At 36.9% G+C, this 15,988-nt stretch overlaps 4 protein-coding genes across 7 annotated transcripts; 3 read left to right on the top strand and 1 right to left on the bottom strand.

Annotated features, from left to right (window-relative positions):
* Positions 1–157: 157 nt before the first annotated feature.
* On the top strand, positions 158–4,557 carry LOC18021173. Of its 2 annotated transcripts, none has more exons than XM_024157817.1 (10): positions 158–356; positions 442–554; positions 676–774; positions 888–989; positions 1,668–3,209; positions 3,296–3,347; positions 3,601–3,749; positions 3,862–3,948; positions 4,064–4,192; positions 4,289–4,557. In XM_024157817.1, exons 4-10 carry the CDS (start codon positions 921–923, stop codon positions 4,367–4,369), a joined length of 2,109 nt encoding a protein of 702 aa, XP_024013585.1. In that variant the 5' UTR covers positions 158–356; positions 442–554; positions 676–774; positions 888–920; the 3' UTR covers positions 4,370–4,557. The 2 variants fall into 2 exon arrangements, with proteins under 2 accessions (XP_024013585.1, XP_006403584.1); XM_006403521.2 differs by having other exon boundaries at positions 442–506.
* Positions 4,558–4,829: 272 nt separating this feature from the next.
* On the top strand, positions 4,830–7,698 carry LOC18021174 (protein disulfide-isomerase 5-2). The gene is made up of 6 exons (XM_006403522.2): positions 4,830–4,908; positions 5,289–5,517; positions 5,688–5,791; positions 6,302–6,672; positions 6,803–7,110; positions 7,195–7,698. Exons 2-6 carry the CDS (start codon positions 5,305–5,307, stop codon positions 7,519–7,521), a joined length of 1,323 nt encoding a protein of 440 aa, XP_006403585.1. The 5' UTR covers positions 4,830–4,908; positions 5,289–5,304; the 3' UTR covers positions 7,522–7,698.
* Positions 7,699–8,128: 430 nt separating this feature from the next.
* LOC18021175 (pentatricopeptide repeat-containing protein At5g18475) lies at positions 8,129–10,425 on the bottom strand. 2 transcript variants are annotated; one of them, XM_024157890.1, is made up of 2 exons: positions 10,275–10,425; positions 8,129–9,770 (listed from the first exon to the last, which is right to left on the bottom strand). In XM_024157890.1, exon 2 carries the CDS (start codon positions 9,764–9,766, stop codon positions 8,249–8,251), a length of 1,518 nt encoding a protein of 505 aa, XP_024013658.1. In that variant the 5' UTR covers positions 9,767–9,770; positions 10,275–10,425; the 3' UTR covers positions 8,129–8,248. The 2 variants fall into 2 exon arrangements, with proteins under 2 accessions (XP_024013658.1, XP_006403586.1); XM_006403523.2 differs by having other exon boundaries at positions 10,054–10,425.
* A 2,649-nt stretch (positions 10,426–13,074) lies between these two features.
* Positions 13,075–15,354, top strand: LOC18021176 (floral homeotic protein APETALA 3). Of its 2 annotated transcripts, XM_024157903.1 has the most exons (8): positions 13,075–13,136; positions 13,242–13,461; positions 13,566–13,632; positions 13,718–13,779; positions 13,885–13,984; positions 14,191–14,232; positions 14,662–14,706; positions 14,927–15,354. In XM_024157903.1, exons 2-8 carry the CDS (start codon positions 13,274–13,276, stop codon positions 15,119–15,121), a joined length of 699 nt encoding a protein of 232 aa, XP_024013671.1. In that variant the 5' UTR covers positions 13,075–13,136; positions 13,242–13,273; the 3' UTR covers positions 15,122–15,354. The 2 variants fall into 2 exon arrangements, with proteins under 2 accessions (XP_024013671.1, XP_006403587.1); XM_006403524.2 differs by lacking the exon at positions 13,075–13,136 and having other exon boundaries at positions 13,185–13,461.
* Positions 15,355–15,988: the final 634 nt, after the last annotated feature.

A 15,988-nucleotide genomic window follows, 5' to 3' on the forward strand; every position in this document is an offset into this window, starting at 1 on the left:
TGATACTCTGTAGGCGATAATGCCTGGAAATTTTATCTTTTGAAAGAAAAAAAAAAAAGTTGAAAAGAGCAGTAGAGAAAAAGAAAAGGTGTAATCTGCTGTTCTTTTTAGGAAAATAAACTCCAAACTATTAGGGAATCAGAGATTAATAATAAAACATCATCGAAACGCTGTCGTTTTTCGAACCCATTCCTTAAAGGACGTTATCTTCTTAGACGACGGAGACAACCGGGCAAAAATTAGGGTTTCACATTTTTCAGTGGCTCGCCGCCTCCTCTTCCTCCTCAAAGTCATTTCCTTTCCTGTTGGGTTTTCTCAATTAGGGGTCTTTTCTATCTCCTCTATACACTGATTTGGTAATCATCAACCTTGTCATAATCGAATTGCTGGTCCTTGAGAATTTAACGACAAGTATTGAATCTGTTGATCCTTTCCTTGCAGTACATAATAAAAGAAATGGAATTCCTCTTGTATCCTGTAATGGCGGACTGAATCAACTGCAAATCGTGAGTTCGTCACTTGCTTAATTTCTCTTTCAAGCTTGCTTAAAATGGGTAACTATTCTCTAGGCTTTTAACCCAAATTAATATTTCCGCTGTCAAAAAAACTGAAGGCCCAATTCAATCCACACAAATCCTCGAATTAAAAAAAAAAAAAAATTTCGTTTTGACTCAGAAATACGATTGAGCGACAAAAGCTCATAGGAAACAAAAGCTATCAATCGAGATCATTGATTGCAGAGGAGCCTCCAAAAAAACAGTAAATCAAATCCAGGTTTTTCCATCTCTCTGTTGAGCTACTTCTGGTCGATTTCTCTCTGAAATTTTTCACTTTCCGAGAATGTTGTCATTCAATTAGCTTTCTATGTTCGATTTTTCACTTGTTAGGGATTTAGTTTAGCGAGAAGCCTTAAGTTGAACATGGGAGCTCTTGCTCAGGTTGTTCCGTGGATACCCGAAGACGACCTTCTGCTAAAGAACGCCATAGAGGTGAACACTCTCCTTTCCTTGACTTCTGTCTAATTTCTGCTTCTGTTATTTATTACTGAGAATGGAACATCTTTTCATGTCCCTCGTGTTGGATTGAGCCACGACCTCACCATAGGTTAGACATAGTTTGTCTGAATATATGCATAAATTCAAAGATGTATCAAATTCCTCAAACGAGGTAGTTGGAAACATTAGTGGTTATCAGTGTTTACTGTCAAGTTCTTTTTGGGGTTTATTCTTTGCAATTGCTTTGTATCTACATTTGATTTTCTTTCTCGTTCATCTGTTTATTTTTTTTTTCCTTTTTGTGTCTTGAGATAGAAGGTTGGTTGCGGATATCACGAAATATTAGAATTTTCATGTCAATTTTTTTTGTTTCATCCAGTTAATATATCTTACCCCAGTGTTATGCCCTGAAATGTGAAATAATATGGCAAAATAGTTTGGGAAAGGCAAGCTAGAATTGTTGCTCTAAATAAAGTTGTACCACTAATCAAGCAACATAATCATTTGTTGTGAGGGGATTGCCGAAAGATGTATTCTTTTCTCAACACCAGAAAAAAAAAGAGATATTAGATATTTTTCATGGAGTTATTTGGTTTTCTGTTCAGAGCTACTTTATGAGGATAGCATCCATTCTAGCAATGAAGTGGATTGATCTCCTTAATTGATTTGCAGGCTGGTGCATCTTTGGAATCACTTGCTAAAGGCGCTGTACAGTTTTCTAGAAGATTTTCTATCAGAGAACTGCAAGATCGATGGCATGCTCTCCTATATGATCCAGTAGTTTCTGCAGAGGCGTCTTTTCGGATGACTGAACTTGAACGTACTAACCCTAATTTTCCTACAAAGTTTGCTAGAACTGGATATTCAAAAGAAAACAAAAGTTCATCAAGGAAGAGGAAGGCTGAAAAGCTCAGAACTACTTATCATTCCTTGCGGAAGAAATTTCGCACTGAGTCATTCAATTCCTTGGATCTAGGTTTTCTTGTTCCACCAAGTGACAGCCATTTCATGGATAATGGTGATGCAACACATCTTGGTCTTGAAGACTCTCACATGGATATTATCCACAATGCGTTCCCAGAAATCTTGGCTGATGACGATTGCGTGACAAATCATGTTGTGTCAGAAAATAATGTACATGGAAACATCTCCTACACAGGAGGAGAAAATCTCACATTCACTGAACATGTAGGTCCTTCTGAATGTGATGCTGTTCATCAAGATTCCAAGCAGAAACTAGAACTTTCTGCTCATGAGCCGAAAACCACAATGACGAGCACTGATTGTTTCCTGGCACAGCTTTCAACTTCTCTTTTGGAAGACGAGGAACCGTTCATGGAAGTAGATGGCAAAGAAGTTGACAAGTTGTATTATGATGGTCTTAGCTCACTGTTGGTAAATTCGACAAATGATACAAATAACGGGGCTTTGCCTCTTTCTACCGAGCAAGATCCTTCCGGCACCCAAACGCATCCAGTAGATGATCATGTGATACCTGAGCTAGGTGGTACAAGTGCAATGAGGTCTGACTCATCTGATTTAGATCCTCATCCTGAGATTGTTGGTGGTGTTATCTGCTGTGTATTAAACCAAGAGGATCCTGATATTCCGTGTAATGATGACATTTTTCTGACCAACAACTGCCATCCTATGTCAGTTTCTTCCTTAGCCAGGCGGAACTTTAAAGATACAAATAATCCAATAACTTCATGTGTTAGAGATCTCTCTGCCACTAGGGAAAAAAGTGAGGGGTATTCACTCCAGACACAAAAGAAGATACCAGGACGTTTGCAATTGTCTTCTCAAGGAAAGCCAGTGATAGGTCAACCAAGTCAAGGTATCAAATTCAGGGCATTGACTAGTCCTGAGTCACATAATACTGTTGCTCCTGGTGGTCCTACTGGTTCTGCACAGGCATGCTCAAACAATCTGCTTTCTGACGGTGTTGGTGTAAAAGACGGAAACAACGGGATAACCGGAGGAAAACTCATCGTCGGATTTGATAGTCACGGGTGCTACCCCGAGAAGGATAGTGGAAACAGTAAAGAGGAAAAAGGTGTACTACCTCTAAATGAAGTGTCACATGCAAAAGATGCTGATATTGGGTTGATAGAGATTTCGGACCCTGAGCTGGAAATCACTCAAACAGAAGCAGACGGGCATGTTTGTGAGAGTGACGAGGACTTGCCAAATTACTCTGACATTGAGGCTATGGTAACTCTCGACTTTCACCCTTGTTCTTGAGCTTTATGGCTCTATGATACATTTACTCCTAAACAGTAACGCTCTTACCATTTCAGATACTTGACATGGACTTGGATCCTGATGACCAAGATAATTTTGATCTTGAAGGTAATTGAACATCCCTTCTCATTCAATAGAACCCTCTCCATTATTTGGGGGGAAAAAAAAAGGTTTAGTATGTGAATGAGGAATTTATTTTCCGCTTTTGGCCTGTGCTTTTGGCCTGTGCAAGTCATTACATGCCATTGTTTACGAGGAATTTGTAGTGAAAATGTAGGGAGCCTTTCCAATTGGTGATGCAGGAGACCTTATGAAAGGTTTTAAGACTTATTTGTTATTCCTTGAACGTTTTCACTTGCAGTCTCCAAGTATCAGAGCCAAGACATGAAAAGAACAATTATAAGACTTGAACAGGCTGCTTATTCATATATGCAAAGAGCCATTGCTTCCCGTGGTGCATTCGCTGTTTTATATGGTAGATATTCAAAACACTACATCAAGAAGCCTGAGGTATTATGATCATATTCATTTGGTAGTCTTTTAAGTATCGTCGTCATATGATTTAAACTTCTTAAGAATGATAGTATTAGTTGTTAAAGTAGTTACCTCTTTCTTGGAACAGGTTTTGGTTGGTAGATCAACAGAAGATCTCGCGGTGGACATTGATTTGGGAAGAGAAAAGCGGGGCAGCAAAATATCTCGACGCCAGGTTGGCCAATAGTAGAATGCTTCCATTACATATATGAACTGTGGGATTGTATGAGAAGAAGAAACCCATAATATGTAACAACAAACTTGTGTGCTTTTTTGGTTGTTGAATGCAGGCGATCATACGGTTGGGTGATGATGGGTGGTTTCATATGAAAAACCTTGGGAAGTATTCAATCTCAGTAAATGAGAAGGAAGTAGATCCTGGACAGACTTTAATCCTAAAATCTGATTGTCTGGTTGAGGTTTGATCTTGAATACACTTTCTGATCATTTACATTAAAAAATTATTGAACGTGTCTAGGTCTTTGAGCTCGAGATATATTTATATTGTTGCGCAGATACGAGGAATGCCTTTTATATTTGAGACAAACCAAAGTCGCGTGAAAGAGTACTTGAAGAGAAGAGGGAAAGGGGATTGAGATCAGAACGAGAGTGAAGTGTTCATTGTGAATTCGCTTGTGTAGTTGTATCTCTTGTTTAATGTTACCTTAACAACAGGGAACATGTCTTGATAGATCTTTCATTAACGTCTTTAGTTTCGCAGCATGCATAGTTGACCCAGTTTTAAGCGTTAGAATAATTAAAAATACATGTTTGTTTGAATCAAGCGTGAGTATATTTTCCAAGATCTACGACTCGCAACCACCAAGATAACTGATAAAATATGAATTAAAGTTTGTATAAATATGTGCATAATGATAGATTTAGAAAACATATTGGTGTGTTGAGGACTCAAATTTAATTCAAACCTATAAATATCCATGACATTTTTTTTAAAAAAGGTATTCTGGTTTATCCCACATCGACAAACTTGATAATTGAGAAGGGGAAGCTGCACTATAAATAAGAGTCTTATCCTCAATAAAATTAAGTTTATCCCTTCAAAGTGGTGGGCCGGCAACGATTTCTTTGAGCGATTCAATTCCCGTTGGACTTTATTTGGGCCCGATTATTGATAGTAAGTCACCGATTTTTTAAGAAAGCGGTTCTAGGCGGTATAAAATTGGTTGTCCGCCTAAGTTGACTGCGTAGCCTAAAATCGTGGCGGCTGATCGCCTACTTGGCTGATATATAGCAATGATAATTTTAAAAATTTTGGAAACTGGATTTTGAGATTGCGCTATACGTAAGACTTGGATTCTTTTTTACTGAGTTTAAATCATCTTCCATCGTGGCGGCTGATCGCCTACTCGGCTCTGATTAATCGTCGAGGCGGCCTGGCCGAAATTTTGAACTCAGTTCCTATTGTATAAATAATAATGATAATAAAAAAAAATGTAAACTGGATTTTGAGATTGTGCTAAAGTAAGAACTGGATTTTTTTTTGGCTGAACTTAGATCTTCTTCCATCGAGATGCGTTCGTTAGCTCTGGTTTTTTGTTGGACCTCGTTTTCGGCCTTATCAGTTTCACTCTCTGCTTCTTCATCGGATGATCAATTCAACGTCAACGGAAAAGTACTGGAACTCACTGATTCCAATTTCGACTCGGCGATTTCCACTTTCGATTGCATCTTTGTCGATTTCTATGCTCCATGGTGTGGTCACTGCAAGCGTCTTAACCCCGAGGTATTAGAATCTTGATCTGCGTTTGTATAATTTGCTATTGGTTTAGTCGAATTTAGGTCTAAGATTGCTTGAGTTAACTCTTGATCTCTCCGATTTCGGATTTGTAGATCGAATTTATACCTTAATTGCGTAGTTTCGTTATTGATGCTCCAATTTTCGATCTGATGCAGTTAGATGCAGCTGCTCCTGTTCTTGCTAAACTGAAGAAACCTATCGTCATTGCGAAGCTGAATGCTGACAAATATTCTCGTCTTGCACGGAAGCTTGAGATCGAGTATGTGTTGTTCTAATTTGAGTTTCAAGTCTGTTCTCTAGCACTGCAATCACTTTAGCTAATTGCTTGAATCGAGAGTCTGAGGAGTTTCAAGATTTAGGTTTCCTCTGCTGCAATTACTTTAGCTAACTTTTGAGTTTCTATCTATTCTCTAGCTCTGCATTCACTTTAGCTAGATTGCTTGAATCAGGAGTGAAACTTTTCAAGCTTTAGGTTCCTCTACTACAATCACTTTATTTAATTTCTGATTTGAGTTTTAGTCTGTTCTCTCGCTCTGCAATCACTCTACCTAATTGCTTGAATCACTTTAGCTAATTGCTTGAATCACTTTAGCTAATTGCTTGAATCAGGGGAAATGAAAAGTTTCAAGCTTTAGGTTCCATTTTGCTGATCATAATCTATCGGTTATGCAAACTGTTTTCCAAATTTTTACGTTAAATTGCTTCGTTTTGCGGATTTAGTTTGCCATGTTTTTAGTTTATTTGGCTGATATACCTTTTTTGTCTGCAGTGCGTTCCCGACACTCATGCTCTATAATCATGGAGTTCCAATGGAGTACTATGGACCGAGGAAAGCTGATTTGCTCGTCCGTTACTTGAAAAAATTTGTCGCTTCAGATGTTGCGGTTCTTGAGTCAGACGCAGCTGTCAAGGATTTTGTTGAAGATGCAGGGACTTTCTTCCCCGTGTTTATTGGATTTGGCTTGAACGAGTCGTTGATAACAGCGTTAGGTGCAAAGTATAAGAAAAAGGCATGGTTTGCTGTTGCAAAGGATATCTCAGAGGATGTAATGGTTTCCTATGATTTCGATAAGGCTCCTGCATTAATAGCCAAACATCCATCGTACAATGAGCGTAGCGTCTTCTATGGGCCATTTGAAGGTCAATGTTTACTTCTTTTAGTAATACCAAAACCATGTTTCCATGACCTGATTTGTCCTTGTAAATGAGTGCTGAGAACTTTCTAGAGTAGATAGATTGACAAGCATCACTATTATAATTTCGTTTGCAGATGGTTTCTTGGAGGATTTTGTAAAACAAAATTTTCTTCCTCTGGTTCTGCCAATTAACCAGGACACCTTGAAGCTGCTGAAAGACGATGAGAGAAAGATGGTGTTGACAATTGTGGAAGATGAAACTCACGAAAGCTTGGGGAAACTGATCAAAGCACTGAGAGCAGCTGCTTATGCCAACCGCGACCTTGTTTTTGGCTACGTAGGTGTGGAGCAATTTGAAGAATTTGCAGACTCGTTCCATGCAGACAAGAAAGCAAAGCTGCCTAAGATTGTTGTGTGGGACGGCGATGAGGAGTATGATGAGGTAAAAAAAAACTGCTTTTAGTGGTAGAATGATAAGTAAATACGAGATCGCATCAAAATCTCTTTATTGACATACAATATGCAGGTGAACGGTATAGAAACTATTAGCCACGAGGAAGATCATTTGACTCAAGTTTCCAGGTTTCTAGAGGGATATAGAGAAGGAAGAACAGAGAAGAAGAGAATCAAAGGACCATCTTTGATGGGATTTATCAACTCAATGATCGGGATTAGATCAGTGTACATCATTGTGTTCTTGGTTGCTGTCATTATGATGCTACGAAGCCTTGGTCAAGTAGAGGAACCCGCTCGAGCCAGGACTTCTGAAGCTGCCTGTGAACGAGTTGATCAGACCACTAGTGTCTCTCAAGGTGAAACCAGTGAGCATAAACCCAGAGACAAAGAAGACTAGTTTTGCTATACTTTATTTTATTTTACTTTTGATCTTAGCCAGAAGATAACTTAAATAATTCACAGTTTTCTATATTATTGTTAGTCTTTTTTTTTTTTTTCGGATCATTGTTTTTGTTGAACCATATCTAAACCAATAATTATTGCATTTTAATTAAGAATCATATTGTTTCTTTTATTGCCACATGGATTAGTTCTTGATGCCAGATACTGAGGCAGTACATACACAAGTAACAAAGTTAACTCAATGCTTAGTTGTTTCACAAAAATGCAGCAAAGTCCTCATTTTAAAAACTAAACTCATCTCACGTTACAATTTTAGAGCAACGCAATTGTAAGTATAAGGCTCAAACTGAAACATTCTTTTTTACCTTTCTATAGTTGCAACGCCATGTCAAATCATAGCCGTGTGGAAGCATGGTGGGAATCAATTAAGTATTTTAGAGTGACGGTTTTTTTTTTTTTGCTTGGATGGTTCTTTTGCATATTATGATGATAGTTTGAGCTCTGGTCTTAGTGACTGCCATGGAAGTTTCCGAGGAACTGTTCTTGCATAGCTTTCCAAACTTTTAATAATGGACAATGCCAATATTGGGGAAAAGGGTCAAAGTTTGTGCCTTATGATAGCTTGAACTTTGATCACAAATAACTCATGTTCTTGATTCTGCAAAGTGATGTGTGATTGTAATGGCCATTATGTGTGGTTGTAACTAATATCAAGGGCTTTATCAAGAAACTAAAGAATCAACCAGTTCAATGACATGCAACAACTTCCTCTCTTTACAAACTGATCCAACGACGGCTCCCCAAGACTGAGGCTCTGGTTTGAAACCTATCCCCAGAAACCCTTTCAGAACTCGAACCCCGATGTCTGCGTTTCCGGATCCGCAAAGTTGAACCACCAACTCGTTCCAAGTCGCATGGTGAGGCCAAACCCCTTTCTTCGACATCAAACTCAGAAACTCTACCGCTTTCTCGAGCTCACCATTCTTGCACAAGGCATTTAGTATGATCCTATAACTACCTTTGTTCAGATGAACTCCTTCGCATCCCCATTGACCCAGCATCTCAAGAGCTTGCTCTGCTCTTCCTTCGCTGGACAAGCCCCTGAGTATTACATTGTAAGTTAAAGCATCAGCTTTGCACCCTGATGCTTTCATCTCTACAAGTAACTCCATAGCCTCATCGATCTGACCATTTTTACATAAGCAGTTCATCAATGTGGTGTAACCAACTGTGTCGAGTTTCAACCCGGTTTCCTTCACCTCGTCAAAGATTAATTTAGCTTCTTGGATCTTTCCCTCTTTGCAAAACCCATTCATTAGAGCCGAGTAATTGAACACGTTAGGGTTGCATCCATTCTTCTTCATGAATTCTATAATCATTTTGGCTCTCTCAACTTGACCTGCACGACAGAACCCGTTAATCATAACGTTGAAAGTCACGGGATCCGGCGAAATCCCTTCATTCGAGATCATATCCTCGAACAATTCCATGGCTTCTTTGGACCTCGAGTGTGCAAACAGACATTCTATTAGTGTTGAGTAAGTGATCAAGTTGGGATACGAGATTCCAAATCTTCTCATCTCCTCCACAACTCGAAATGCAGAGTCGACATCACCGTTCTTGCAGTGGTGCTTCACTAGAATGTTGAAAATGCAAGTATTTGGCTGCAATCCAAGATGATTTTTAGCATACAAGAGGAGTTTCCTCGCCAAATCGACCTCCCCTGAATCGATAAGGAGGTTGAGACAAGTACTTATGGCATTGAGAGAAGGCTTCACACGAGCAATCATTAGGATCAAGTTAAACATCTCCATGACTTTTTCATGCAAATCGAACCTGGAGTAATGTCTCATTAGGTTGAGGAACACACCTTCCTGGAACCTGCAAGTCTCGTACTTCATCTGGTTAAGAATCGCGTCAACGGCTTGAAACTTCTTGTGCCTAACGAGATTATCCAAAAGAACAGAGTATGTAGCACTGTTGTGGTTGAAACCTTTCTGCCGAGACAGTATGTTGAATACATCGAGCGCACACTGAGGATCTCTCTCGCATTTGATCAGATTAACGGCAGATTCGTGAGAAATGAACTTGGTTTTGGGGTTTGTTTCCACATGTGAGATTGATGATTCGGGTGGTGGATCTGGTTTTGTTTTCTCTGTAAAGCAAATGGGAGATACCCATGACCGTGACGACGATGAGAATCGGCGATGCTCATTGATAATCGAATTTGTGAGACGCATTACCCTGTTTCACAAAGAATCGACTGTAAACTTTGTTTAAGAAAAACTCGGAAAAAAAGGTAATTTCACCATATGTATATATATATATATCATAAAACTCATAAAATTCTCATGTTCACCAAAATTGCTTAAAATCATCATTTTCTTTAAAATTCCCAAATTTTGCTATAAACCCTTATTGCAATCAATTCGCACAATACAAAGTGTTTCTAAGCAATACCTAGTTCGAATTCAACTTATGGATTTACAGATTTTGGACTAAAAAAAAGGTAAAATCGAAGATTTACCTTTATAGATCGAGCAAGGTGAATAGACGAGACACGAGAGGGAATAGAATGGGGTAAAACCAAATATCGTTCAACAACATAAAAAAAAATCCACAGCCTTTAGCCTTTATCTTTTTTGGTTCTGAAGAAAGTCCAAAACTCAAAAATGCTTTCCAATGGAGTCGAAGTCTGAAATAATACTATATATCTATGAAAGCAGAAATTAGGCCTCTAACAAAGACCTGTGTTCAAAAATGCAGGCGCCTAGGCGATGAAACGCTTTACTAGGTGGGCAGTAGCTCAGCCGGAGTTGTACCAAACCGGTGGTTATCAATTATTCGGCCGCCTAAACCTAGTAATCAGCCTAAAACCGATTTAACCCGATGATTTGTATTAAACAAATAATTCCGCTTTAGGGAAGCCCACTTGATGATGACGTTAGCAACTGTGAGTATTTATAGATACTTTAGTTACCTTCCTCCATGTGGCCAGCCGATGTGGGATCTTTCAAATGTCACATCTTTTTTTGTAACATGGATTGTACGAGAAAAAAAAAGTGTTAGCAGTACAGCCCAATTATAGCGTTTTATGAGCAAAGCCCAGTAATTAACCCAGCAAAGTAATACCTTGTGGAGTAAAAAACCAAAAAATAACAAAAATACAAAATAATTGAGTCAAACTAGCATCTAATTAGATTGTGTCTATGAAATGTATATTATATATATATATATATATATATATATATATATATTTAAAATTAGTTAAAACTAATTTCTAATTAATTTCCGATTAATCTCTAATTTTTTCTCTAGACGCTAGGTCCAACCCGAACGTCCGACTAACTCTTAGTGCAATTTTGAACATAAGCAAAGACTAACTGATATTTACAAAAATAATTATTCACTATAGTTATACTTGTTGGGAATAAATTCAATCCTTGCAAAAATTAGGCTAGCGTCCATAGTTTTTGCAAATATGATCCTCTTAGGTTAAATTGGGAAGTGTATTGGACCACCGGTCCAATACGTCCTAAGTTAATAGTACCGGGAGATCACACACGATAGGTCACCTGTTTTCCGGATTTCTCGTGTCTGACATTGTAGACCACACTGTCAAAAACAAAAAAAAAAATCGGAAACTGTGTGACCATGAGGAAAAAATGCCACATTCTCTATGTCTTAAACCTAAATTCAGTGATCCGAAAGAGTCGGGATATAAAGAAGTGTGGTTCGCACAAGTACATAGAGAGCGAAGCCGTCCATCCGTGGCAGCCCAATCCCAGTATCGAGGGATCTATGCTAGGTATGAATAAACTTCTTAAGCGGGAACATTATTCAAATTTCACTCCTTTCGACAATGAATATGTCTTAGTCTGATTTGATTATATATACCGTTACAAATTCACGAGATTGATATTTAATACATTTTCTTTACGTGTGTCAGATAACCTTTTGCAGGATCCAATGAGAAAATTAGAGGTTTCAGGGAAGAATCTTACTGCGTCTGAACCATACGGAAAAAAATGAAAAACAAGTTGGGAAAAGAAAAACAAGCTGGTCGCGGGTAGCTTTGTCGGTGCAGAAGCTGCACTATATATAGGAATCTCAATCTACTCTTCATAAGCTCTCAAATTTCTAATACGTCAAATATTCGCTTAAAATTTACTGATTTGTAATGGGCCTTTAAAATTGGACCCGAATATTTTTAAAATTGTGTCTTTAAATTTGGCCGATTTATAACAAAATCGCCATGGATCCATAGTTCAAATCGGTGATTTCTTTTCTTACGTCTTTAGCTCTTCAAAATGCATACTTGACCCAGTTTTAATTAGCCTAGCTAATTTTAAGCGTTGAAATTAATGAAAATACAACTCGATTCCAACTGAAACTTTGTTCTTGTGTTTGGCTTTTGAATTTGATACAAAGTTTTGTTTGATATCCTATCATCAATGTAAATTGACTAGGTTGTAAAATTATGTTACTAGTTGATTTCTTTATATAATTGAACGGTGCACATCTGATTTGATTGATGATATCTTATCCAAGTGTACCAAAGATCGGTTTTGGACCAAAGCACTTATCTTCAAACAATTGACTTTTCTCCTAACTTCCTCCTAATGCCTTTTAAATCCTTGGTTTATATTTTCCTTTTATATCTACTTTATAGGAAAATCTTGGGGGTGTTATTCAATCAGATTTTTTAATAGAATTGAAATTCAACCATAATCCATTGTTATTCAACTAATGATTCTAAATGATGTTTGAAAATCCAATGTTATTGAATTTTTTCATTGTAAATCATGTTGAGGAGATTTTAAAGTTTAGTGTTATTCAATGAAGATTTTAAATCTTTTACAAAAATCCAATGTTATTCAAAACTAAATGTCTTTTAAAATCTTTGTATATTAAGTCATTTCAAATCAGTTCTAATAGATTTTTATGAGTAAATTATTAGAATCAAAATCTAATGTATATTGCAGAGATTTTAAAATCTAAACAAATGAATCCATAAAACTGATATCAAATTTTAAATCTAAAAGATTATAAAACCTAGAAAACTCATTTTAAATTCATGATTGAATAACATCCCCTTGATAATTACTGTAATCATTTAGATTTAGGGAACAGGTCGAAGATTACATGGAACTCACATCAAATCCAAGAAAGAAAAAAAAAACTAATTTCCTAAATTAACAAACAAAAATTACAATCTTGGCTTTTAACAACAAAATAAAAACTTGGTTCACACTAAAAACTTTAGTTTACTTTAGGGTAAGGGCAAAAAACCAACCAAATCCACCTGCACAGATTTGACGTTTACAAACGCCGTTTAGTGTGTCGTCAAACGTGTGAACAAGAAAAAAAACATCGTAGAAAATTAACAAAGCTCCGTTAAAAGATCGACGGAAACCAAAGTAAACCCGTTTATAGCTTTGGTCCCCTCTTCCACCTATAGACAATTGATTTAAAGCAGTGTCTTGTAATTAACCATCATATATGTCCATTCCACTTCACCAAAGAGGAAAGCTCATCACTTAGTTTTCATCAACTTCTGAACTTACCTTTCATGGATTCGGCTATATCTTTCTATTTATAGTAACTCAAGTGGGTCCTTTACTTCTTCTACTTTCTCTCTCTTTTCTCTTTCGCTTCTTTCTTCTTCTTATTATCTCTCTTTGTCCTCTCCGCCAAATCTCTCCTCAACAAAAGATCAAAAGTAAACAGAAACAAAGAAAAGAGTAATGGCGAGAGGGAAGATCCAGATCAAGAGGATAGAGAACCAGACGAACAGACAAGTGACGTATTCAAAGAGAAGAAATGGTTTGTTCAAGAAAGCTCACGAGCTCACGGTTTTGTGCGATGCTAGGGTTTCGATTATCATGTTCTCTAGCTCCAACAAGCTCCATGAGTTTATCAGCCCTAACACCACGTACATGATCCCTCTACACGCTACTATTAAATTAAACTAAAAATTGCTCCGTGTTCTTCTACAATTAACGTCTTTTTGTGTATGTGTGTTTGTGTTGGTTATAGAACGAAGGAGATTATAGATCTGTACCAAACGGTTTCTGATGTTGATGTCTGGAGCACTCACTATGAGGTTTTCTTCTTTTTAGATCCTTCTTCTTGTTCTTGCTTATATGTATTTTTCTGGTTTGTTGAATTTGGTGAAATCTTTGTTTTAGAGAATGCAAGAAACCAAGAGGAAATTGTTGGAGACAAATCGAAATCTCCGGACTCAGATCAAGTACTTTGTTTCTGTCTCTTCTCTCATCTCGATCTGTGTCTTAAACAGCAACTTTAAATCTCAAAATCAAAATTACGAAATCTATATTATTTCTCAAAATTGTAGGCAGAGGCTAGGTGAGTGTTTAGACGAGCTTGATGTTGAGGAGCTGCGTAGTCTTGAGGACGAAATGGAAAACACTTTCAAACTCGTTCGCGAGCGCAAAGTATCATCATCATTCTTTAATTAACTCTTGTCTAGGGTTTTAATTAACCATTTATATATATGTTCCTTTTTATTTCTGGTTTCGAAATTTACTTGAGTTTAATCAATATAGATAAATAATTTTTGTTGAGTTTATTTGGTTTACTGTTGGATAATATATGTGACTGTTTCGTTTTTTTCTAATCGATATATATGTTAATTTTACAGTTTAAGTCCCTTGGGAATCAGATCGAGACCACAAAGAAAAAGGTCACATCTTCTACTATCTTCACTCACTTTTGCATCTTATCATATTATTTGTCTCAATAGTTTTGTATAAATGGAAATTATGCAATTAGTAAAACTTGGGCGCACTTTTTCCTAGGAGAACCACATAATAAAACCTAACCACGTCATTTTTGGGTCCTTGCAACTTTTCAAACGTAACTAATTACACTCCAAATTTTTCTTAAAATTATTATAGTCTTTAAAGCTTAAAAGTGGAAACTGGTAGCTCTTTATAATCAAGATTTCAGTATCTTATTTTTGGAAACTGTCGGATTTGTGGATACAAAGGAAAAAACCAAGCGTATATTGTTATGGCATAAAAGCTAAACGAAAGTAATGTGGATTAGACACTTACGAGTCCTAATAGTTTCTGTCTCTTTAAAGTTTCTCTTGTGGTTTACTCAATTGCAGAACAAAAGTCAACAAGACATACAAAAGAATCTCATACATGAGCTGGTATATATTCCTTGTTCCCTCTTTTTTTTTGTTATCCTTTGCGTTTTGTTTTAACTAGTCATAAGCCAGCCAAAATAATAGAAATTTGTGGAGACGAACTCACTATTATGTTTTCTTCGTGAATGAGATCAAATATCAAAACATGCCATGTAATTTAGAGATAACAATGTTGGATTTGGCTTTTAGTTCTCAATATCTTAAAATCTCTTTGGTGAAATAGGAACTAAGAGCAGAAGATCCTCACTATGGACTAGTAGACAATGGAGGAGACTACGATTCGGTTCTTGGATATCAAATCGAAGGGTCACGTGCTTACGCGCTTCGTTTCCACCAGAACCATCACCACCATTACCCCAACCATGCCCTTCATGCAGCTTCTGCCTCTGACATCATTACCTTCCACCTTCTTGAATAATCAAGGTTAAAAGGTTTGCTGGTGATATCATTATCTATATCTAATTAAGAACTACTTAAAAGCATAAGACTGGTGCTGCTAAAGCCTTAAACTGTCATGTTTTCTTAATTATGTATGTTTAAAACCTTAAGAACTTATGGATTGCGTGATCAGTAGCTTGCTGCTTAGACTTATTGTGGATGGAATGTTTTCAAGACTTTATGTATAATATATTATGTTGACGACTTTCTACTTATGCTCCGTTAGTCTGTCTTTAACCACTAAGTTATCTTATGAGTAACATTCTAACACAAAATGATCTAAATCATTATACACTTGATCTTGCCGTTGAACCAGCCGGTTAGAGGTTTATGCAAACCTCTTTAGTTCCCTTAGAGGATCCGAATTTCAAAGGAAAATTAAAGCACTGAGTCTTAGTTGTTGCGACTTGTCACCTGGAAGATTGAAGATTTTTTGGTGAAAAGTTACATCAATTTAGAGACTAACATAATGATCATGAGTTAGAAGCTTGAATGTCACTGTCATATCACACTTCTTAGCTAAGAATAGGAATTCATTTGTTCCTTCTTTCATTAGCGCTACTGTCTCATTTTAGTTAATTGTTGGTGGAAGAAATAGTTTTTCAATTTTTTTCAGAAAAAAAAGAAATGGTTTTCAATAATCAATTAAAGATGATTGCAACAACAAAAAAAACATCTATACAAGAAAAGAACCTATTTATTAACTGAGTCCGTCGATATAGCTAGTGTTGTCGTTAATATGAAACAGAGGAAAAGCAAGAGAGTGAGCTGAAACCTTGAAGAGATCAAGCCTCTGAAACCTTCTCTTTCTCTAAGATTCCCTGAAACTTTGTCTTTGCATAAATGC

This window comes from Eutrema salsugineum, unplaced genomic scaffold (assembly GCF_000478725.1).
Source record: "Eutrema salsugineum unplaced genomic scaffold, Eutsalg1_0 scaffold_16, whole genome shotgun sequence".
NCBI classification, from domain to species: domain Eukaryota; kingdom Viridiplantae; phylum Streptophyta; class Magnoliopsida; order Brassicales; family Brassicaceae; genus Eutrema; species Eutrema salsugineum.